General features: G+C 48.4%; 1 protein-coding gene across 7 annotated transcripts in view; it reads left to right on the plus strand.

The window, feature by feature from the left end:
* The window catches only part of LARGE1 (LARGE xylosyl- and glucuronyltransferase 1), a 541,701-nt gene that overhangs the window by 125,567 nt on the left and 391,703 nt on the right, over positions 1–24,431 (plus strand). For 5 of the 7 annotated variants that reach the window (XM_027592150.2, XM_027592147.2, XM_027592146.2 and 2 more), the window contains one exon: positions 13,313–13,500. In XM_027592150.2, the coding sequence (XP_027447951.1) occupies positions 13,395–13,500 (106 nt within the window). In that variant the 5' untranslated portion in view covers positions 13,313–13,394. Of the gene's footprint in view, positions 1–1,331; positions 1,517–13,312; positions 13,501–24,431 lie in introns of all 7 variants that reach the window. The other 2 variants (XM_027592145.2, XM_027592144.2) reach the window with 1 other exon arrangement.

Genomic DNA, 24,431 nt, shown 5'->3' on the forward strand with positions numbered 1-24,431 from the left:
TGACTATTGTCCTTGTAAAAGGGGAAATTTAGGCCCAGATACACACAGAGGGAGATGCCACGTGAAGCCTGGGCTTGTGCTGCCATCAGCCAAGGGACCACCAGAGGCTCAGAGAGGGGCCTGCGACAGGCCCTCCCTTAGTGCCTTCAGAGAGCGTATACCGTGCTTATGCCACATTCTTGAACTTCTAGCCCCTAGAGCTGTGAGATGATACATTTCTGCTAAGCCACCCAGTTTATGGAACTTTGTTCCAGCAGTCTTAGGAAACAAATACAGCCACCCGCCGAGCATTTCATACCGTAAAAGTACAATGAGTTATGAGAGGGGGGAAAACGTAAATATTAGACTGTACCTTCCTTCTTACCCTCCTCCAAGTTCTTTTGTTTTTTAATTATCAAACTGCCACTAGGGACTTGGTGAATTAACTGGATATTGATTCATTCATTCATATTCATTCATATTCTTTGTATAGTTGTTCTGTGCCAGATAACAGGCCGGGCACTTTTCCCCCATGTCTCATCCTGGTTCTACCCCATACTACGTGTGTAACATGCGTGGTGTGGCATTTAATTCACGCTGAGCCGTGGTTTTCTCATCTCTGCAGTGGACTTATGACATACAAATGTGAGAAGTCTTGAGTGTTGGGGTACCTGGGTGGCTCAGTGAGTTGAGCGTCCGACTCCTGGTTTTGGCTCAGGTCATGATCTCAGGGTCATGAGATCAAGCCCCATGTGGAGCTCCGCACTTAGCACAGAGTCTGCTTGAGATTCCCTCTCTCTTCTTCTCCCTACGCCCCTCCTCCCACTTGGATGTGTGCACACACTCTCTCTAAAATAAATAAATAAATCTTAAAAAAAAAAAAACCTCGAGGGTTGAATGAGATGGAAATGTCCTCCAGTGCCTGGTATAGACCCAGCTGCATAGTAGATGCTAAATAGCTGTTTCTAGTTGAGCTCCCCAAGTCCGAGGTTCTAGACATTTAAAATCATTCATAATAATAGACTTCCTTATGTGCATAGAACAAAGGGATTTCGATAACCTTAAGAAGAGCCATTTTTCTCAAAGAAGTACACAAGCATTTATAGTGGCACAATTCAGAATTGCCCAAAGATGGAAACAACCCACATGTCCATCAGCCGATGAATGGGTCGACAGTGTGTCACACTTGGGAGCCATCACACAATGTAGCTCAAATATCTTGAAATCGGGAGGCATATAGTGTGGCCTCTGTGATCTGAGGCAAATAAGGTTTCCGTCTGTCTGAAAGAGGAATTTTCTTCATGACACTCTCCCTCCTGTGGCTTTGGTGACACTGTGACTTTTCATTGCAGTTTATGACCAGGAGTGGATCACAGGCCATCCCCAAACCAGTCCCTGGCAAAGGAGAATCGTGTTGCTCCAGCACTCCGAGACCAACCGTGACTAACGCCCCACAGCTGGAGGTCCCATCCCAGGGCATAGTGCTGCCTCACTGTCTTAGTCCACGAGGGCTGCTGGGACACAGTACACAGGCTGGGTGGGTGTATTATAGACAACAGAAATTTATTTCTCACGGTGCTGGAGGCTGAAGGTCTGAGATCAGCCTGCTGGCACGGTCAGGGCTTGGTGAGGAGACTCTTTCAGGTTGCAGATCGCTGACTTCTTGTATCCTCACACGATGGAGAGAGTCCCTGTAATAAGGACACGAATCCCATTCATGGGCTCCACGCTTGTGACCTAGTTACTTCCCAAAGGCCCTGCCTCCTAAGACCATCACACTGGGGGTTAGGATTTCAACATACACATTTTGGGGGATCACAAACATTCAGTCCGTTGTACCCACATATGGACCAGATCAGCACTATGTTAACGGAAACGTCCCCCAAACAAGGACACGGCTTTTGGGATGGCCCCCAGCTGGGTCTGCCCCCAGAAGCCTTCGGGTTGGCCTCTGGGATGTACTTTCTTCTTCGCCTAACCCGGAATTCACATCGCTCGCAGAGTTGTTGGTTTTCTTAACCACAGGTGCTGTAATTCCTGCTCAGTAGCTCCTGAGGGGTTGTAGGTTGAAGTCCAAGTTCTCCTTCACTTGGCATTCAAGGCCCTCCAGGCTCATTCCCCTCCACCCATCACCCTCCTTACCTGACTCTGCAAGGAGTGAGTGTTTGGCTGCCGTCCCCTGCTCCCAGGCGTGCCCTTGTACTTTCCTGGGAGGCTCCCTCTGCCAGGGGAGACATCCCTTTCCTTGCCAGCCATTGGAATTGAGCCATCCTCCCTTGGCTCAGCCCAAATGTTTTCTCCTGAGAGTCATGTTTCCCTGATCCTGTCTTGTGTTCCTGTTCCTGGTGTCGTTGTCTGTCCCCTACACTCTTACAGGTCTGCTCAAGGGCAGGGACCCTGCTGTATCCTCTTATCCTCAGCCCCAAGCCCCATGTCTTGGGTGGAATGGGATGAAAGTTGGGGAGTCAAGAGAAGGGAAAGAAATAGCTACCTTCTTATCATTTGCCACAAGAGAGATTTACATATCATCTCCATAGGCCTTGAAACAGAGGCAAAATAGACTCTGCAAGTTAGACACATCCTCCTCCAGCAGTTGGGAAGACTGGAGTGCATTTAGCAGTCTCCGCCCTTGAGAAATGCTTATGAGTGTTTGCTTAAGCAGAATGGAAATGGGAGGCATGCCTGCTTAAATCATCCCTTCCCAGAGTGAAAATCAAAAGAATGAAGACCAAAACACTCCAGTGGGTAGCCTCATGGATATGATTAAGCACTGATTTAACATTCAGAACAAAAACATAAAAATCAACCTTCCCGGAGCTGTCGTCTGACCCCAGGAAAAGTGTGTATCCCCGGGAAAGATCAATTTGCATTCAAGATCTGTTTGGCAATGCATTGTTGAAAGAGGTTAATATTGTAAGTGGAAATTTTTGATTGCTTCTCAGGTCTTTTCCTCTTTTTTGCTTCTCCACCTGTGTCACCTCAGAGAGAGCTCCGTGCTAGAAGTGGTGTTCACACCACCCACCTGTCGACATCTCTGTGAAACTTGAGCTCCTGGCCTGAAAAAGCGGAAACCGGGTTGTATGGCGTGATATAAGGGATGGAAATTAAGGAGCTGGGATGCAGATCAGCTCACTCCACCTCCCCAGGCTGAGGGAGGTGGCTATGGACAAGATGACCACAGCGAATGTGCAATACTTCCTGGGTCCCTAGATGCTAGGAGCACCCCATTCTCTCCAGTCTTGACTATCAAAAATGTCTTTAGACATTGCCAAGTATCCTTTGGATGGGGGGGACAAAATTACCCCCAATTGAGAGCCACTGTCACCATGCAGGTAAGAGGGAGTTAGAACAGGAGGAAGAAGTCACAGCAGGGCAATGTGAAGGACACAGCGTCCTTCATCCAGGTGCTGGTCCTGGATCGGAAGGTGTGATGTGGGTGGGCTGCAGGTCGTGGTGGCCTTTAATGCCATGCCGAGCAGAATACATTGGGTTTGATGTCAGGAGTCTTGGGGTTAACCCCAGGCACCTTCCTACCCTACCCTTCCCCCAGCTATGCGATCTGAGTCACTCAGTCTTTTGAGCCTTGGTGCCCTTACCTGTAAAGTGGATTTGCACAGATTGGTTGTAAAGACTGAGTGAGTTAAGACCACGTGGAGTGTCAGGATGGTGCTTGGCATCCTCATTGGCTGCCATATATTGTCTCCCTTCTCGGGTGTGCTCATGTCCAGTGAAATCTAGTCCTCTCTGGTTCCGCTGTCACCCGCCCAGGCTGCCGTATCTCCAGCCTGTGTTCCTGCAGAGCCTTGGGTCCTCTGTCCCAGCTCAGTCTCCGGCCTGCAGCCCCAGTTGCTTCCCGAAGCACGATGATGGGAAGGCTCAGAAGCTGCTCACCTGGACTGTTCCGCACCGTGGCTCTGGAGTCCTTGAAATGTGGCTTGTTCAGATTGAGCGGCACTTGTCCCAATAGGCGCGCTCTGAATTTTGAAGACTTAGCACGAGAAAAAGAATGGAATCTCTTGGTAATATTTTATACTGGTGACATGTTAAAATGCTAATATTTTAGATACGCTAGGCCAAATAAAATCTAGTATTAAAATCAACTTCCCTTATTTCTTTTTTCCTTTTTAAAGGTGGCCATGGAGAACAGGACGAGCGTTGTAATAGGAGCTATCATCTTGTCCCAGGAAGCGTATTGGTTCGGTTCTTCACGAATCATTTCCTGGCACAGAGTTTTGAGAGATAATTGACTTCATGGGGCAATTCCTTTCTTTAAAGAACAGAAATGACCCCTTTAAAAAAGTCGACACTCATTGAATAATGTGTTCGGCACAGTTTATGCTCCCCCCTGTAGATGGTAGGATGTTTTTTCCTTTTAAGTATATGCCAGCTTGAGGCAGGACCAGGGCCAGCCGTATTTGTTAGAACCCTTCCCTCTTTACTTATGGACTGGATGTTTGGGTCCCCCTAAAATCCACATGTTGAATCCCAGCCCTCCATGCGGTGCTATGAGGAAGTGGGGCCTTTGGGAGGTGATTAGGTCATGAGGGTGGAGCCCTTGTGAATGGGACTGTGCCTTCATAAAAGGGACCCCAGAGGGCTCCCCTGCATCCCCGTGGGCAGACACGGGAAGCGGGCTCTCACCAGACACCGAACATTATGCTAGAACCTGGGTCTTGGCCTTCCTACCCTCCAGAACTGTGAGAAATAAATGTTTGTTGTTTACGCTGCCCGGTCTATGGTGTTTTTCCAAAGCAGCCCAAATGGATGAAGACACCTTTCTAACTACTTTGTGGGTCTTAGAATTTGATTGGTCAAGCAGCTGAAATCCAGCTAATTTAATGTTATTAATACTACTCTGGCACCTCATGTTGCTGTACAGTCGTATTTTGGAGATTCTTTTGAACTTCCTCAATCCTTGCAATAATCAGCAGGGCTCGGTATTGCCATGGCCTTTCATGAAGAAGGATGGGAGCCTGCGAGATGTTGAATGACTTGTCAGGATCCTACAGCCAACGTGCAGAGCTGATACTTGAACCCAAGTCCTGACTCCCCGTCCTCCATAAATGCTGTGAGGCCCGCATCAGATGCGGACCATGCCCTGGAGCTCGCTGTGAACATAACGGAGACAAGATGGCCAGGCTCTCAGGCTTCAGGTGGCGTGTCCTAACTGCAAAGTTGTGTGAAATGGGTGGGTGACGACTGGCTCAAGAGACCCTAGCACGACCTCTATCTAAGACATCATAGTGGTTCTGAGAGCAAAAGGACGTGTTTCTCTGCAGCAAGAGGATTGGACTTCACAGTGGGATCAAGACAAACCAAGTTGGCAGAAATGGGCCCCTAGAGTCCTTTAAAACACGGTGAACTCCACGTTTTCAACGTTTGTTCCAAAGCATATTGCGGGTGGCTTTTACTCTTGTAGTTCACATGATCAGTTTCTAAACAGTGCCCCCAAGGCCAAATGCCATTCTCTGAAGGAAAAAAGGAATCAGGAGTACCATTTTGACGAGCCCAAACATCATCTCCTGGAGGGAGTTGCTTTCGGCCCTGATGTGCAGAGAAGAGAGAGAGGGAGGAAGCATCTGTGGGGTTAGGCCTCCCAGAGGGAAGCCCTGTACTCCGAGGGAGAGACCCAACCCCCCTGTGTGTTCTTCCTTGTGGAGCAGAGAAAGGAGAGAAAGTCACCACAGTGAACTTGGCAAGTGACCTCAAACGTACCAAAGGGTCTCGGCAGGGTTCACCCCAACCGTAGGGACCTATGTAGGGCACTGGGTGGATTCTCTTTTCTCCTATTACAGATGTTACGGATCAGGCAGCAAGATGGCAAGCTTTCGTGTAGAAAGGGCTTATCAAAACAACAGTAGAAGGCCTACAAGGTATCTGGTGGTCGAGGCTGTCCGGCACCTTCATTCACTTGCTCGTTCATCCATTTAAAGAATAAGCCTTCTGTGTGCCTGGGTGTGCGCTGAAATTAAAGCAGCCATTTTTGCCCAAGGGGAGACTGAAATCTAGTGAGAGAGGCCACCATTAAATAAGTAACCCCTCAGATAATTGTATCATGCCAAAGTCTGAGGAGGACAGGAGAGGGAGTGGCCGGAGCATGGTGACCGATGGAGCGAAGGAGGGGCCCTTGGGCATAGGGCCATCCGAGAAGACCTCTCTGAGTTGCACTCAAGACCTTGGCTGGAGGAGTCAGCAGCCCTCAGCCCACGCAAAAGCAGAGTGATAAGCATTCCAGACAGAGGGAACACACTTGGCAAAGGCCCTGAGGTGCGTTCTGGAAGCAAGAGGGCCGGGATGGCTGGAGGCAGGGAGAATTAAAGGGCGAGTGGTCAGAGATGAAGACTTGAGAGGCAGTTAGAGGTCAAGCCAAGCAGCTCCTTACAGACACGCCAAAGAGTTTGGGATTTATTTTAAGAGCTGTGGGGGAAATGTTGAATAATTTCCAGTGTGATCGGAGTTAGGAAGCTATTGCACTGGGTCCACGCATGAGACTATGGTCGCTTGGATTTATATAGTGGCAGTAAAACTGGAAAGAAGTGGGTGTATCATTGGACAGAATACATCTTTTAGAGGTAAAAATGGCAGGATTTGAGGATGGCCAGATTTGACAAGATACAAGGGGTGAGTAAGGAATGGGGAATGGCTCCCAGGTGTCGGGCTTGAGCTTTCATGTGGATGATGGTGTTCTTTAAGGAGGTGGAAAGCTCTGGAGAAGAGGGGGTAGGGGAGGGGGAAATTGGGATTGAGGTCTGAGGCCACATGGTAGGGGAAGGTCTTTGTACACGTGAGTCTGGAGGTCGGAGGAGAGGCCAGAGCCGGAGATAAAAATGTGGGAGGCATCAGCCTGGAGACTGTCTCATGGGACATAGGAATGAGGGATCTCACCTGGGGAGAGAAAACACAGTGGATCCTACACCGCATCCCGGAACCCACCTGAAATTTGCCATTTGGAAAAGAGGAAGCTTGAGGAGAAAAGGAATGTGTGAAATAAATATCTCAGGTAATAAGAAAGGGAGTTTACCAGAGAAAGGTAATAGCGTCTCTTAGCAGTTGAAATCAGACATGACTAAGTGGAACGGATCTGCCTGCCTGATAGTGCGGTTTCCTACCCCAACATTTGGCTTCCCAAGGAAAGCCATGGTGAACACGTATGGTTGTGCTCATCTGCACGAGTGGATTTTTCCAGGAAGGTACAATTGGAAAGGAGGGCCAAGGGGGACCATGCGTGCTTGCAGAGGGAGGTTATAATACTGAATCATGGCCTCTCAGCCGAATGAGAGCAAACGTAAGGAAAATCTAGAGCTGGATGGGCAGGCATGAAGAAAGCCGATGGATTGGGGTTCACGATGACAGTGAAGAATTTGTGTAATGGCATCCTGGCAAGGCCCCCGGGGGCTGACACTGACATTTGAGATTTGGGAGGTTGTGCTGGTTTGGGGGACACCAAGTTCTAGAATGTAAATTTGGCCCATGTGAAGTGGCAGACATTTTGAACTGACCGTTTCTGTCACGGAATCGGGGCGGAGAGGTGGAGGAGCGTGCGGCGGACGCTGAGGTCTTCCAGAATGAGAGGAGTACCCAGCAGATGCCAGGTGGCAGTGGCTAGGATGGAGAGAACAGTGGTGAGCCACAGAGGGTCAGGGTCTTCCGAAGAGGGAGAGGCAGTAAGACGGGGCAGACGCCGGCTTCCTAGCCCTCAGGTATTTGCATGAGAGAGTAGGGGAAGGGGTTCTCCTTTGGGGAAAGCCATGATCCAGGGCACGGCTGTACTTTCCCCCAAGAGCAGAGCTGGAAGAGAGCCAGGGGAAACGGAGGTTTAAAGAGGAACTTGCTGATCCCTTAGTGGAAGTTCCAGAGGATTCCATAGCTGGGCTCGGGTGGGGGTGAAGATGAGGGCTGGCCCTTGAATCAGACCGGGTAGTTTGTATGATAATGCACATCCAGGGAGGATGCTGCCTGTGACGGAGATACTCAGTCATTGATCCGTTCAATAAATACTTAGCCATCTCCTCCTATATGCTAGATAGTGTGCTAGCAACAAAGAAGACAGCGGTGGCCAAAGTAGACAGAAGCGCCTGGCCTTGAGGCATTTTGCTGTGACTGGGGAGACAGACTGGTCGTCGGTTGTGTGTCCTGTAGCACAGAACTCAGGAAGCACTGGAATTTGAGTCCCAGGGTTTCTGGCAATGAAATCAGTGTCCTCAAGTCTCTCTTGGTCTGCAAGATGGGTACAGTGATGCCTCGGTGGGTGGTGTTGGTGCTGTCCAATCATTCAAATGTGTAAGCAGTGTTTTTGACGGGAGGTCAGGATGGGCCATCAGAGCCACCTCGAGTCCATAAGATGCTTCTGTTTAATTGGAAAGAGGCACTTTTCCTTCTAGGAACTCTCCTTCCATGTATCAGAGAACTGTTGTGATAAATAGATAACCAACAAAGTCCAGGATGTGCTGGTTCTCCCTAGTGCCCTGGCCAGTCCCTGCAGGGGTGAGGTGAGGGAGTGGTTCAGTAGGAGTGGTGGGGGACAATAACCGGTCAGTTACTCAGTGCTTTAGTAGCACAGAGCTCCGAAACAGTGATGTGCGCTTGTTAAAATGCAGATTTTGATCCGTGGCGCTGAGGGGGTACCTGACTGCCTGCATTTCTGGCAAGATATGAGCTGCTGCTGCTGGTGTTTCAGGGACCACACTTTGGATGGCGATGGCTAAGTATAAACTGTGGTCTTAGCTGCTCGTCTCAGGCAGAGGCTGAAGACAAACACGAGAGGACCCGGATCCTTGGCCCTTAACGAGTTTTGGTGTAGTCAAGAGACATCAATGCTGGGAAATGATGAGAAGACAGTGACGTGATCAGGAATGTGCTGCTGACAGCCTTTGGAGTTTAGAACAAAGGGAGGGAGCACCTCCAGGTCTGGACTTGTTGGGAAATGTTCTGCAGAGGCAGCAAGGACTTGAAATTCCCCTGGAGGTGCAGGAGAGGAGGAAAGGCGCGGCTGGATCGTCGGGCTGTGTGGGAGAGGCTTGGGTAAAGGCAAGGGGTGCAGTAGTACAAATAATGATAAAACAAAGCTAACACCTCTGGAGGGTCCGTCTGCTGTAGGTAGGACCTGTATTGAAAGCTCAGGGAGGGCCAGCCCTGTGGCCTCTTAGGAACTGGCACCACAGCTTGTAAGAAAGGTTCACCTGAGACTCAGATGACAACATGCAACTGACAGGATTCACCCGATCTTAAAGTTACAGTCGGTGACCCAACTCTGTTGCCTGCCCACAGGATCAGTTTGGCTCCTAAGTGAATCTGAAGGATTTTGGCCATTGGGTTCCTTAGACTTTTTGTTTATTTGTTTGTTTGTTTCTTTTGGAGATTACTTAGATTTTTATTCCCTCTTCATGTACAGTATTTCTAGACAACTCATACATCTTGAACACCTATGAAAACTCATTTCTAATGATACTAATTAAAAGACAACCTCCAGGGGCACCTGGCTGGCTCAGTTGGTAGAGCTTGCAGCTCTTGATCTCAGGGTTGTGAGTTCAAGCCCCATGTTGGCTGTGGAGCCTACTTTAAAAAAACAAAAACAAAAACAAAAAAAAATCTCCAGTGTTGATCAGATCAGCATTTGGAATGTGAGCTTCTGACTAGAGTCTTTCAGATGGTAACCAGCCACCCCTGGAGGGTATATTCCCAATGAGGATCCTACCGATTTTTTTTTTTTTTTTTAAGATTTTATTTATTTGACAGAGAAAGACACAGTGAGAGAGGGAACACAAGCAGGGGGAGAGGGTGAGGCGGAAGCAGGCTTCCCACTGAGCAGGGAGCCTGATGCCAGGCTCGATCCCAGGGCCCTGGGACCATGACCTGAGCCGAAGGCAGACGCAGCCACCCAGGCTCCCCAAGGATCCTACAGATCTTAAATCACTGCACCTCGCATGTAAAGTAAAACTAACTCATGTATTCTTCACTGTTCGCGCTGAGGTATTTTGAATCACGTGCAATATAACAAGAAGACATGGTGATTCAACTTTTAAATTATAAAAGCCACACATATTTTTTGTATAAAATCTGGGAAAAATACATATTCATATATATTTAAAGTATCCATATCCTATACCCAGAGATAACCTATAACCTTTATATCTTTTTTATATGTATAGTTTTATAGGTATTTGTACATGTGTATACAATGTGTTATGTTGGACTGAAGGATACTTGTAATCACATTTTACTCTCAGCTGTGAATGCTGCTTTTGTGGCTTTAATAGATCACAGTAATTTTTCTGACTCATGCAATGTTTTGCATGAATGTGAATTTCATTGGTTAAGACAGATGGGAGAAGACAGATGGAGTAGTAGATGTTTAGTGGGAGAAATTGACCAGCTTGGCCAAGAAGAATTGGGTGTTGAGTTCGAGACAGGGGCATTTTAAAGGTGACTCTTTGCCCCAGGAGTGTGTCTCCCTCTGACCAGGCAAAAGCAGGTTCCAGACTGGTTTTCCAGTTAATCCATCAACATTTGCACATGGGGGAGGTAATTTCCAGCCCACCTTCGGTTTCTTCCTTCCTTTCTTCTTGTGTCGATTCCTGTATTGACTTCCTAGAGTAACTTCTGATATAAATTGAGATTTTTCTTTAAAATGTGTTTTTAGTGTACAGAGGTGTCATTTAAAAGTCAAATCCATGAAGGAATATTTTTTACCTGCTGGGTTTAATTTCAGATGCCAGTGTTATCATAAAATGCAAACCACCCTAGACTCTGTTTTAAAACTTTGGACAAATTGTGCCAGTTGAAATTAACTTTTGCAGATGGAGCGAGGAAAAGAGGAAAAGAAGTGTCTTAAAGAGTTTTTTAAAAATGCTTTTAAATATTAACACCACTTGAGTTCAGCTCCATATATATTCTTGCTTTCCCCTGAAGTCCAAATTCACCAAGCTTTCCAGTTTTTGTTCTATTAAACTTTTTTTTTTTTTTTTTGAGTGAGAGCAAACAGTGGTGTTATATTGAACTCTGGGAAGAAAAATCCTAAGATTCAGTTTGAAGGATTTAGGATAGATCAGAGGGAAAAGGACCCCTGGCAAACGTTGTTAGAATCAGTTCCTTAGGGAGAGGAGAGCCTGACGTGTTGTTGGCATAGGTATAACCTTTGGCCAGTTGGTCTTTTTAGGCCTCAGTTTCTCATCCCTTAAAGGGGGATGAAAACTGGTTCCTACCTCATAGGTTATTACTGCTAGCTGTCTTTGCTACTATTTTTATAAGTGAACTGAAAACAAACAAACAAAAAACAACCCGCAAAGGGCCATTTTAATGTGGTCGTATCTCCTAAAGGAGATTCGAGTAGGGTGTTCAGGTTGAGATCACCCATTTGGTGGTGTCAGCCATACTTGTTGGGGTCTGTTTTCTGGAAAAGCCTGAGTACTGCTCCTCGTTCAGCTCTCGAGGTGGGGCTCGCTCTGTCACATGTTCCTTTGCTCCGCACTTATTCAAGGGCTCTCTCATTGAAGACTCTCAGACAGAGAGGGCATTGCTTGAGATGAACAAAATGAAGCTTACCCAGCGACGGGGGGCTGCCAATGTCACAGCTAGTCACACGTGGAACTGGATTTGAATCCAGATCTAACTGCATAGCCTCCTGTCCCCTGTTCTTCCTGCGAGATTTGGCCAGTGGCAGGGCGATCCTCAATTCTTGGTGACACACAGAGTTTGTGTGGAGGGTCTGTTGCCCATGCTTCAGAATGAAACACTTCCCACGGGGGATTTTCCTCCAATCAACATTCCTTGGTTAAAGCGATTTTGCTTGTTTGGTTTTCCTTGCTAGCCCACACCCTCCAGCCCTGGGATCATTCGTCTGTTTCAAAGGAGGGCCATTTAGAAAATCATGTCAGAGTTGGGTGCAGAAGCAAACCTGGCGTTGACAATTGAGATTGGCTCCATTAGGTGTTTATTGCCAGCAACTTGCTGAACACAGACTCCTGAAACTTGGAAGGGCCGCCTTTGGTTAGAATCTGATCCCATTTATTTGTTCAGCCGACAGTTACCAGCCAGCCTACAGGTGACAGATGGTATGCCCCGTCTTAGTGAATGCAAGGTGAGTGGACGGGATGTCTGTCTCTCGGAAACCCCAAGGTTGGTGGGGAGGGCAGACGGTTCAACCAGGCCATAGTCCCGAGGGGTTTAAGGGTTATGGCAGAGGGAAGGACATATTATGGGAATACCCAAGGGGACACCCAAACCAGCAATTTCCTTTGGGGATGACAAGCCTTGTGTAGCTGCCTGCAGGGGTAGGTTCTGCTCTGTTTGGGAGGCTCCTCGCTCCACCTGCAGTCAGTGTGACCTCGATGTGAGGAGATAGGTGGAGATGAGATTGCAGGGCTGTTGGTTTTTAAATTCCTTTATAAGGCACATGACCTGCCGGTCAGATCCCCCAGGTGAAGGATCCTGGGCCTCTACTCCGTGTGCACTGACCTTCTCCCTCTGCTTTGAACACGTCTCAGCAAGTCTTCCTGGCCTCAGGACTGACTCTCTGCAGGCTGGTGACAGGTTATCTGTGTTCCTCTCCATCTTCTGCACGTTTTAATCGTTTCCATGTTTTTCTGGACATCTTCCATATTAAAGATGGAAGCTATTAAGACAGTCCCTGGTGAGTGTAGGTTATCAGCTGTGATCGGGATGTGGTTCCCTGCAGATGACATTGGCCAACCCAGCCTCCTCTCCTCCGAGTGCGCCAGCAGGCAGCCCCCGGCGCCTTCCACGGCTCTCCCTGGCTCGAACTCAGGACCTGTTCTGCCATTTTGACCGCCCAGGGATCGGTCAGCAACTTCCTTGGTCTTTGCAGAGAGGTCCATGCATGCACTTCTCAGTCGTCACAGTTTTGGAGTGCCCGTGGATGTTTTAAGTTGGTCTCTCTTGTTAGACTGTGTTCTTTGAAACTAACCCGCATTCCTGGCATTTCTGAAAACAGGGCACCTAGTTAGTGCTTGGTACATACAAGGTGCTAACTAAATACATTTTTAGTAAGTGTGTTCAGGCTTCAAACTAATCTGTATTATAAAATACTTGCGCACGCACGTGTGTGTGTGTGTGTGTGTGCGCGCCTGTGTGAGAAAGAGAGGGAAGGAAGGAGGGAGCAGTGTCATAGTTTTCCTCATCCTTTATTTACTTTTTAAAGAGCTGTCTTGGTTTTGATAGATGTAAGACTGCAGCATTGTGTCTTGGGCTAGAAGGTCAGCAGGAAGTCGTCATGGAGCCAGATACTTTCAGGATCTCCAGGATACCCCCCCTCTGCAATCTGCATCCTTTTTACAGCGCTGGGAACTCAGCCCTTCCTCTTTGCTCTTCCTTTCAGAAAGTATTATGAGGGAGGCCGAGGACCCCGTGCTCCGGGCAGAGAAGCGGTGCTGGGATTAGGGGTTGCCACTTCTGAGAGGATGCTGGGAATCTGCAGAGGGAGACGGAAATTCCTGGCTGCCTCGCTGACCGTTCTCTGCATCCCAGCCATCACCTGGCTTTACCTGTTCGCCGGGAGCTTGGAAGGTAAGCAGGTGGCTTCCGCACAGGGAGAGGGAGGAGGGACGCACAAGGACACTGGCTGTCCCGGAGTCCTCGGAAGCCCCTCGGGTCATCTGATCCCAACTTGTCACTCTGTGGAACGGGAGGATGTTGGGGCACGTGCGTGCGGACACAGGCCGAGACGTGCCAGGTTTACACAGGTAGTGGGAGGGAGTCCATAGTGAGGAGGACAAAATGCAAACAAAAGCAAAATGAGGTGCACCTGCATACAGTCGGGGGGGTCGTACATGTCAGATCCCAGCCTTGCACGTCGATCCCCGTGTCGGTAAGGGGAGAAAGGTTTGGGCCCTGGAGGGATTCCTTCACTGTTCGTGGAGCCACATGTTTCTTTCATTCTTCAGTTGTTCATTTACTCACACGTTGAACATTTTGTTGTTACCGTTGCTACCGCTCTTGTCAAGCGCCTCTGCCGAGCCCGGTGCTGGGAAGGCGGTGGTAGCAGACCTGGACGTGCACCGTGCCATGGAGGCGGCACGCGTGCGATGGCCAGGCGAGCCCCAGGCACCGTGGGAGACGGTGGTTGGAGCTGTCAGGCCAGGCCCGGTGTGAAAGATGATCAGTCACACTGACTGGCCCAAGAGAGGGATGCAACAGAAGAGCTGCCCTCCCCAAACAAATAAAATCAAACACCAGTCCCTGTCACTTTGCAGAAATCGGTAGAGAAGATGAGACTCGCCCTTCTTCCAGCCAGCAGTTTCAAAGGCAGTGCAGTTGTTTCACGGATCAGAGATGGTTTTCTGAGCTTCAGGGAGGGAAGAAGGAATGGCCGCATCAAGGAGGACACTCTCTTTTTATTTGTCCCCCCAATTGAAGTCAAAAACATCTCAAGTGAAAACCTGTCTCAAGGAAGTCACTCCTGTGTTTTAATTTTCTTCGAAGATTTTATTGATTCATTTTGAGAGAGAGAGAGAGGGGAGGGGCAAAAGGGGAAGAAGAGGGACAAGCAGGCTCCATGCTGAGTGTGGACCCCGACGTGGGGCTCGACTCCACAACCCGGAGACCGTGACCTGAGCCGAAATCAAGAGTCGACACTCAACCCCTGTCCCCCTTTTTTTCAAAGATTTTCATTTTTAGGGAGAGAGAATATCACTATGGTGTTTTTAAACATTTCCTTGATGCATAATTTTATTGACAGCTCAGGGCTGCCTTTTAATTAGGAGGTCCACCGCACTTTCTGAGGTTTGCTCAGCGGCATGTGATCGAGGTAGCACCGTATGTCCGCATAGCAGGAAAGGGCCCAGGACCACACCCCGTCACTCCCTTGTCCCATAGGTCCCTGGAGTAGAGGAGCTTCCATCTGAGCAGCTAAATGGGGTAAATTATGACATGGCAGTGGACGAGTACATTTTGGCAAAGAGATCAGAGGGAGGAAGGTGAGTTGCTATTGATCCTAGAAGAGACTGAAGGAAGCATTGTGCCGGGATCGATGGAAGAGCCTTGTAAAAAAGGTTGAGAGCACCCGGTGCCAGTCCAGGGCTAGTACAGGAAAACATTGACTTTGCCAGTATAACTGGATGGGTAATGATAATAATAGTGTAAGAATAATAACAACAACAATGAGGATGATTGTGTTTTAGGCATTTCTGCGGGCCAGGTATGGTTGTAAGGACTTTGCACGCATTGACTCTTTCTCAGTGGTAATCCCACGTAGTAGGTACAGATGAGGACGGTGGGGCAGAGGTCCTGCGGTGATCTGTCCAAGCCCCAGAGCCAGTCAGGATGGACCTGGGTTATTGGACTCAAGATTTGGAGTGTCTGTCTACAATACCATGTTGTAGATTAGGACTTCAGTGAGGTAGCAGGCTTTGGCGAGAGCTTTGACACGGTGTCACATGACCTTTCTGGATGGCTGTGAGCAGAATTTTGATCTGCACTCATTGATGGAAACCCAACCCCAAATGATTTTGGCAACAAGGGAATTTGGGAGCCAACAAAACCAGTAAGTTCAAAGGTGGGACAGGCATCAGGAAAGGCTGGATCCAGGGGCTCAAATGATAATTTTGTAGCTCAGTCTCCCTCCTTCCCTTTGCTCTACTTTTCTCTGCCATGGTTTCTTTCAGGGCAGTTTTATCTACACAGAGGAAGCTTTAGCTTACAACTTACCCTCACCAGTGCCTATAGAAAGAGTTCTTTCTCCCCCTAATTCTGCAGTATTGCTTTGGATTGAATTGGCCCTGCTCACATGTAGTCCAGAGACTAATCGCTGTGGTTGGGGGAGGCTGTGAGGCCAGCCCTGTGCCCTGTGCCTATTTTTGGTCATGGGGTACAGAGGAGTTCCCTAAAACATGTGGAGTCAGAATGGGGGAGGGGTGGCCCCCAAAGGTAAGTGGTGGAGTTTCTAAAAAAAGGAGACTGGGAGTTGATCTGCAGTATGGAGAATTCATAATCGTCTGTGCTTAGTGATAGGTTGATACCAGCTGGAAGTCTGCTTTCCACCATCACACTATCTGGGCCAGCCCTGGTGGATGGAGTGACCTTGATCCTTGACTTTGAATGATTTCATTAGACTGGCAGATAGACGACGGGAAATGGGGAGGGTCGAGGAAATAATACTCTGAGGTGACCTGCACCGACTGGGTGTAGGTGCCTTATTTATCAACATTGATGCTTATCATAAATCCTCCCCTTGGGATCAAATCACAAATGGCATTAAACAGGGGCTAGATGATGTGAGTACATTAACAGGTATTCTCACTGGAATGACAGAGGTGATGTGTGTCTTTTATAGGGTATCTGTTAGTCCATAGCTGGACCACAGCATTTATTTCTGGATGCCACACTTTAAGAACAGGCGAGACAAGTCAGCATATTTAGGAGAATCATGGTGAATGACAGTGCCAATTCAAACCTTGTTACCTACGAAATAGTGGAAGGAATTGGAGCTATTTACCTTGGAGAAGCAGAAGCTGCAAATGTACATGATCAGCTTCAGCAAGCAGTCAGGGGGCTGTCACCTGAAAGAGAGATGGCCCCCAAATCTATGGAGGGACGTGGCAGGGAGCCAGCTGTCAAGCTCATCATAGTAAAGGATCACTCTGTCCAGGGCTGGAATGAGCTGCCCTGAGAGGTAATGAAAAACCTAACATGAGAGGTGTGTAAACAGAAGTGCAGTGTGGCGGTGGGGGGGTGGAGCTCAGCGTCAGGGGTGAGGGCACAGGATGACCTGCCTGACCTATCCTGAGCCAGAGATTGGAGACTCTAGAAAAGGCAGAGTCTTTACTGGGAGACAAAGGGTACCTCCTTGCAGCCCCTGCCAGTTGCCAGTGGACATCTGTGCATTTCCAAAAGAGCCCATGGAGACATGCTTTTCTCTGTAGTTAAACATAACAACTTTGCAATCCATTTATCGACACCCGTGAGTTTTCTGTTTCAAGGCAGGGGGAGCCATAAATAAGGGACAGAGCTGCTGCCTGTTTTCATGAAAATGCTATTTATACTTTATGTGAGTTTGTTTATTTTTCAACCCTGTTTAATTTCATTGGCTCTCCCGGAGATACAGATGCCCTCAGCACAAAGTTTTGGAGTTAGATTACACACAGCGGCAAGATACATTGAGAGCGCACTAGATTGTGGCCGGGGGGTGGTCTCAGGCTCCCAGATCAGCTGAGCCAGAGTAGCTGGGTGATTGGGGGTACGATCACCGCTCTTTCTAGGCCTTTGTGTCCTGTTGCATGAAATGACATAAAACTGAAGGTCACCTATGGGGGCTCTTGGGGCCCTAACATTCTAGAACTTTTCTGTTCTTGGCATCTGATGTGAATGAGTTGGAAATGACCAGGATCTTCCCCAGTTAATGGGAAATATGTCCAGAAGAGGGAATGGGCTTCCTGTGATTTGCTCCTGAGTTTGGATCCAGGATCGATGCATAAATGTTATGGGGAAGCAGACATGGTCTTCATATAAGAAGGAACTCTTGCTGTAAGAATTAGATTCGCCAGGTATCAGAGTCCACCCTCTGGGGAAGTGATGAGATCCCCGTGCTCAGAGCTGTTTTTCAGAGGTCAAGTGACTGTTGGTTATGGATACTTCTCAAGGGGGGTGTTGTTGCTGGTACTTCGACCCCCGAATTCTTAAGCCCTACTTCCTTCATTCCTTCTCCAATCCACCTTTCTTCCTCTAGCATCTCAGTGACCCTTCCCAGCTTCCCGCCCTTCATGCTCAAAGCGGCGAGTCTTCGCGTCAACCCTTGGGTCCCTGCTGAGCACGCCGGCCCCTCACCCTTAACGAGGTCAGCTTCCTGTGCCACACGTGTCCAAACTCCTTGTACTGTCTTTTCTTCACACCCGCTTTGCTTTTCTTGTTTTTTTCCTAATCACCTGTCTTCACAAGTGAGTACGAGCGTCTGGAAGGAAGGAAGAGGTTGTCTTCTGTTCAGCCTTCTATCTCTAGAGGAACCAGGAGAACCGTTTGTTGAATGAGTGAATGAGTGAAGAATGCCCTCTTCTGGCTTGGAGGGCTGACAACTCTCCCCATTGCCTCCTGGATTCTCTCCAGACTCCTGATCGTGGCTCAGGGTCTTTCACGGGCATTTTCCCTTAGCTTATAATTTCTGTCTTCACTCAGGTGAGCACCTCATTGAACGCCCGGAGAAAACTTGTTTTTTCCTGCTTCTTAATGTTTGCTCTTTGCTCCTTCTGCCCAGTATGCAATTCTCTTTTTTTCCACTACCCTTCCTCCTAGCTGGCGTCTTCAGTGCTCACGTTCAGTGTCATTTCCCCCTAATGTCTGATCCCGTGTGGAAGCTTCTGTGACAGAAGGGGTAGTTTGCTTGTTCTGTGTCTTTCTAGCCACTGGCTTTTGAGTTTGGTGAGAAGGGGGACTGTTTTACTCATCTTTACGTTTTCAGAGTCTGGGCGTCAGCCTTAGTGGGTCCTTAGTATGAATGTTGACTGGGAGGGAGTCTGGATATTGAGGGATGCAGGAGCAACTCCTGGGGCTCTGAGCATCTGTGATTTTGAGACCCCAGAATATGGCACCAGGAGCCTCACCTTCCTTCTGGATGTGACATTAATTGTGGGACCCGAGGAAGTTCTGCTTCAGGACACCTCCATTTGAATTTAGATCGTGCTGATTACTTTCTTCCAGAGTCCCCTTTTCTCACGGGTATGTGAGTTTTGTTTGCCGGATGTGGTTCTTTCTCTTCTGGCCATTGAGGAGATGGTGTTAGCTGTCACTGAGTTACCAGCATGTGGAAGAAGCGTGCTTTTCCGCCATCCAGAAGTTGGTTTACACATGCTGCCCTCCTAGAATCTATAACCAGCTCCGTGCAGAAGCTCATTCCAGAAGCTTTCTGTGGTCAGGGAAGCAGGCCAGCGACGGTGTGGGTGTTATTTGAAAGCAAATGGTCTTCTGAGGATGCACAGTCCTGAACATTTAAAACCCGTGTCGTGAACAGGCACAGGATATTAATTTCTGGACTGATTTCAGCCCACACCCACGTTTTCGTTCACTGTTCAGGCCATCCTTGTCACCACAAATTCCTCCTGTAATGAATGGTTTGAGAGTCGTCTTGATAAATTTCAACAGAAAGAAATGGGGTCCTGACATCGGACCGTTTTGAAGATCTGCAGTGAGAACCAGGGAGTTACAAGTTAAACGCTTTCTTTGCTTTATCGCTGTGGGGGATCATGGGGCCCATGAACCGTGGAACAGGGGAGGTGGTTGGGGGGTGGTTCTTTTATCCAAGTAGAGCTTGTCCAGATGTGACCGATTCCCCAGCCTCACGCCCGCTTCCCTCGGCCCAGAGACTGTGCCAGAGGCCGGTGAGTTCAGAGAGTGCAGGGTGCTAGTGAATAATTTGCTCAAGGTTTCAGTATCCCCTGGGGCCAGGCTCTGTGGCAGCTGTGAAGGCAGCCAAGCCATCCTGCCTTCCTGCCAGTGGCCCAAACAGATCTCTTAATGAGGATATTACGGGGTCCAAGAACACAGAGTGCTGAATGCAAAATGAAACGGAAAGTGTATTATACAAGTTGTGTTTAATACGTCAGAAATGAAGAGCTTTCCTGGCCGATGCTTCCTAGCTGTTAGTGAGTTCCAGCAGAAGCCTGCAAAGCAGGGCGGAAGCGAGGCAGCGGCGAGTGGAGACCAAGCCACAGGTGCAGGGGGCTGCACGCATGTCTGCTTCTTACCTCGGGCCCGAAGGCGTCTCCTTTAGCTCTTAGACTCTGAGGATAGTTGAACCCTGTCACAGTAGTTTTCAGCTGTGAGGTGGTTGCTAAGGTGACCTTTACTTTTGCACCAGCTCTTGATCGTGGAGCATGATCGGTGGTCCTGCTGGGGTGGAGCAAACGGCCCTGACGACTTGGCGTCTGTTGTCTGTGCCTCCTGGAGGAGATCGTGGCTAGAACCTTGCAGCGGGTTCAGGGAACCTGGTGTCTGCTAATCAGCCACCTTGCATCCCTTTCCTGTGGTGGCGGTTACAAAGTCCCACGTTTAGTGCTGAAAGGAACACGGATTTCTTGTCTTATGGTTCTGGAGGTCAGAAATCTACAGTCAAGTCTCATTAGGCTAAAGCCAGATGTTGGCAGGGCTGGTTCCTTCTGGAGGCCCCAGCGGGGGTCCGTCTCCTGGCCTTTCTCAAGGGCAGAAGTGGAGCTCCTTCACATTCCTCTTGCTGACTCTGAGCTCCGCTCCTGGAAATGGTCACATCTCCTTCTGTGACTGTCCTGTGTTCTTAAAAGGACCCTTGGGAGTCCATTGGGCCCACCTGGATAGTCCAGAATCATCATTCCATCTTACAAGCTTTAGTTAATCACACCTGCAAAGTTCCTTCTGCCACAGAAGTTAACAAATTCATGGGTTGTAGGAATTGGGACAGGGACATACCTGGGGATCATTTGGATGTCCATGATCATTATTTGGATGTCCGTATTGCCCGGGCCTATTCTCCGCACCCCGTCCATTGTGTTATTCTTTAGAGACAAAGGGGTGTTGTACCATCTCTTCTCTTACATGGGTATCTTACCCTGCTCTAGGCGTTTTGGGTCATGTAATTTTAACACGTGTAAACATCCAGAAGGACTTACTGCTCATGAAAATGGCATTGAATTCAGATGTGTGTGTTCAAACAATTTTAAACCATGATATTTTGTCTGTAATAGGTGTTTAATCCATAATGATAGGTTAAGATTTTCTGAAAAGGACAGGAACTTCTGCTCTTTGGAGGTGCTAGTCTTAAAGGGACTTTATTTTTTATTCCAAATGGCAATTTAACCAAAGAAGGGCATTTCATTCAGAGAAGACCTGTTGATGGTCTATTAATTTTAGGTAAAATATTTTTAAAACTCCTTTTGAATATGATTTGGTGTTATCAACTAAACCTGAACATACCCCATGACCCGTCAGTTCTGTCCCTAGCCATATACCAGAGAGAGAATATATGTACGTTTGCACAAAAAAACAGGTACAAGAATGTTCACATCAGCATTATTTTTAATAGTGCCAAAGAGGGAAATACTGAAATGTACATCCACAGTACAATAAACACATAACTAGTGGCATATTTGTATAGTGAAGTACTACAGAGCAGTGAAAATGAATATTCTCAGAGATAGTATTGAGCAAAAACAGACGCAAAAGAGTGTACGTGCTGGTGGATTCCAATTCTATAAATACAAAACCAGACAAACGTTAATCTGGGGATAGAAACCGGGTCCAGAGCCAAAGGAAGACTTTGGGACACTGGTGACTTAACTTTTTACCCTGTGATTCTACAGGTGGGTTCACTTTGTGAACATTCATCAAATTTTTCATCTGTAATTCACTTTTCTGCATGTGTTATTTTACTTAAAAACAACTGTGGAACTCCTGATAGGTGACTGAATTTGAAGAGAGTTTTGTGGGGTTTGCATTCTTTTCAGATAAGAATTTTATTAACCTTTGGGATTTACGAATCTGTGTCATTGTTTAACTTGAAATTCAAACACTTTATACGCACAGAACTTTTCTTTGGGGATATATATTTAACACTTCTCTTTAACCACGGTTCCTTTTTCCCCCTCCTGATCCACCTTACCATTTGGATGCCCCCAGTGAGGGTCTGATCACAGCACTGATGCAACACCTGAAACTTGCTCATAAAACCCTAATTCTGAAAGTGTGTGTTCATCACATTGAGACAAGATCAGTGTTCCTTCCAGAACTCTGGCAATGACAAATTCCAATTAATGTGAACGTGATACTGTTTCTTAATATGGATACCAAGCCACACTGGATGAGAGTTTCCATCCGCATTCGTCAACCGACCTGCATCGTCCTAAAACCCTTGTGCCTAGAAAAACGATTTTTATTGTAAGAGACATGAAAACATGAAAGGGCCGTGTACTATTTAAACTGGAGCCACAATGGAAGGGATAGCAATCGCTAGCTCTTGGTTAGACAGATTGGCTGCATCTGGCCCACAGTTGTGTTGTGCTTGGCCGGTGCATTGCTTTTACCATTTTCAGCTTGATTATTGACCATTAACACTTGGGAGATTGCACATAAAGATCGTGATCTCTGGCTTTCCTTAACAACATGGAAGGATCTAGCAACCCGGACCCTCCTTTGATGCTAGTGATTGTTGGCTGGAGCGGAGTCATAGCGGTCCCTTTGTGCAGTGCATGAACGCTCTAGTGTGTCACCGTGACCTCCTTCCTGGTGGATCCCCGTGTCGCTCTGTATGATGCTTTACGCAGAGCCAGGCTGAGAAGAAAGCGCTCCTGGTAGTTCCTTATGTCACTCGTTGACCGTGGCTGGCTCAGTTAGACTGCGTTTGGACTTCCTGGCTTACCCTGTGCCATGTGCCGGGCTGGGGATGTGACCTGCATTCTCTCCTGTCTCTCTCCAAACAGCTTCACGCTTCTTCCATTTGACAGACAAGGAAGCCGAGGCTCAGAGGGTTGTGCTCCTTGGCCGGAGTCAGCCCGCTGGTACCTCGGGGAGCCGGCATTCGAATCCGGGCCCTGCCCTGAAGAGTCATTGAGGCCTGGCTCTCAACGACTTGCAGATACCGAAACAACTGGCAGAGGAGATTTTAAAGTCTGCGCGCTCAGGTTCCAAACTGGGACAAGACGAGAAGCAGGCTGTATTCTGTGGCTGGCAGGATTGTTAGAGGCCAATGTGAGCAGAGAATACGGGTAGTCTGTTAGTGCAGTTTGCATTTTGCCTCCGCCATAGACTCCTACAATTAAGAGCAGGAGTGAGTTTTAGGATTCCTCTCGGCAGCCTGACAGCCGAAGCAGATAAAACCTTTGGAAACCACTTAAGGAGTTCATCCAGGGCGAGGGCTGATGCGGGAGGGGGTGAAAGTGTCCCTGAGGGACAAGCGGCACTATTTAAATGGGATTGACGGTAGACTTGGTACTTTGCACTACTGCAGGTTGGTTCCTCCCCCCAAGGAAAGGGGAGCATGATTGTAGCTGTGGCGTTTGTTGTGAGGGCTGAACAGAGTCCCTGTTACAGAGACGGTTGTTGAGGACGTGTCTGTTCTCTTCCCTTTCTCCTATTTTCCTGGAGTGTTGCAAGGCCATCCTGGGACAGATGCAAAAGATCACCCACCTGGTCTAAGCAAGGCCCACGGAGGCCACTGCAGCCTAGAGAGGTGGCCACACTACACTCGCAGCCTCGGCTGGCGGGTGCAATTGGAACCGCCACTCGGACCGTCTGTATCACCATGTGACTCACTGCTTTCTACCTCTTCGTATCCCTTTAAGTAAAGACCAGAGGTGAAGGTCACATCTGTTCCTTTTTATCCATCTGCATTTCTGTCCATCCACAGCACTCCCCGTAGGTGTTGGAAAGCAGGGGGAGAGGGTGGGGAAACTGAGACCTGTACCTGTGGTCGTAAATGCACCTGCAGCTACTTGTGGACCCGGGGACCGTGTTTGGGGAAAGGAAGCCCTTTCACATGGATGGCCTGTAGTGAGAACATTTGAGGAGGAACAGAGAGGAAAGGACCATCCTCTGACGCCACACTGAATCCCCTCTATAACAAGATTTGTCTTACGGGGCTGTAGCTGAGTCTGCACACCCCCTCTCATCCCAAACCTCCCTTTAAACACTGTGTCCTCAGCTGAGGAACTTAACCTCTCCAAGCCCAAACTGCCGCCTCTAAAATTGGGGCGCTGCTCCCTGTTTCACAGGGTTTTTGTGCAGGTGAAAAGGAGTCCGTCGTGCCAATGCAGAGTCGATTCACAGAGTCCCTTTGTGTTCAACCGTGTTTCTACATGCTGACTGTGCTCTCTGAAGCAAAAAAAAAAAAAAAAAATCACTTATGGACTCACGGGAGTTGAATGTTTAAGATTGTGCTGTTAGGGAGCCTTGCATCATCAGGATCCTTCTTCTCTTTCCAAGGGTGGGCCCCTTCGGTAATGGGTGTTTGTCATTTTTGCTCCAGCAGAGGGCACTCCATATCCCGTCTCCCGCCTCCCCATGAGTTCTTCTGCTGGAGCAGGTGCAGGGTGTTGAAGCCTCTCCAGGGCACCAGGAGGTAGCCATGACGATCAGGTAGCATGGTGCTGCTGACCAGCTTTCTCACATACGTGTAACTAATCTTCCCACAACTCCATTAGGGAAGGCGGTACTCCCAGAGATGAGGCACCTGAGCCTCCCCAGAGCCGTTGGTGGATCGTCCAAGAACATTCATTCACTCAGCACGCACAGCCAGGCACTGTTCTGGGGGCACTGGGGATGGGGCTTTCCATCCCATGATCCTGTCTCCTTGTCTCCCGGAGCTCCCTTTCTGGTGGAGGGGGAGAAATGATTCACGGATAGCTTCTTGCTCTGCTGAGTGGGGGTAAATGCTACAAAGAAAAATAAAACATGGCGAGACAATGGTGAGGGCGGCAGTGGAGGGGGGAAGGTGCTGTTTTAATAGGGCGGTTGGGCAGTCCTCTCTGTTGAGGGACGTCTCAGCA

The sequence above is a fragment of the Zalophus californianus genome, chromosome 9, assembly GCF_009762305.2.
Source record: "Zalophus californianus isolate mZalCal1 chromosome 9, mZalCal1.pri.v2, whole genome shotgun sequence".
Lineage (NCBI taxonomy): Eukaryota > Metazoa > Chordata > Mammalia > Carnivora > Otariidae > Zalophus > Zalophus californianus.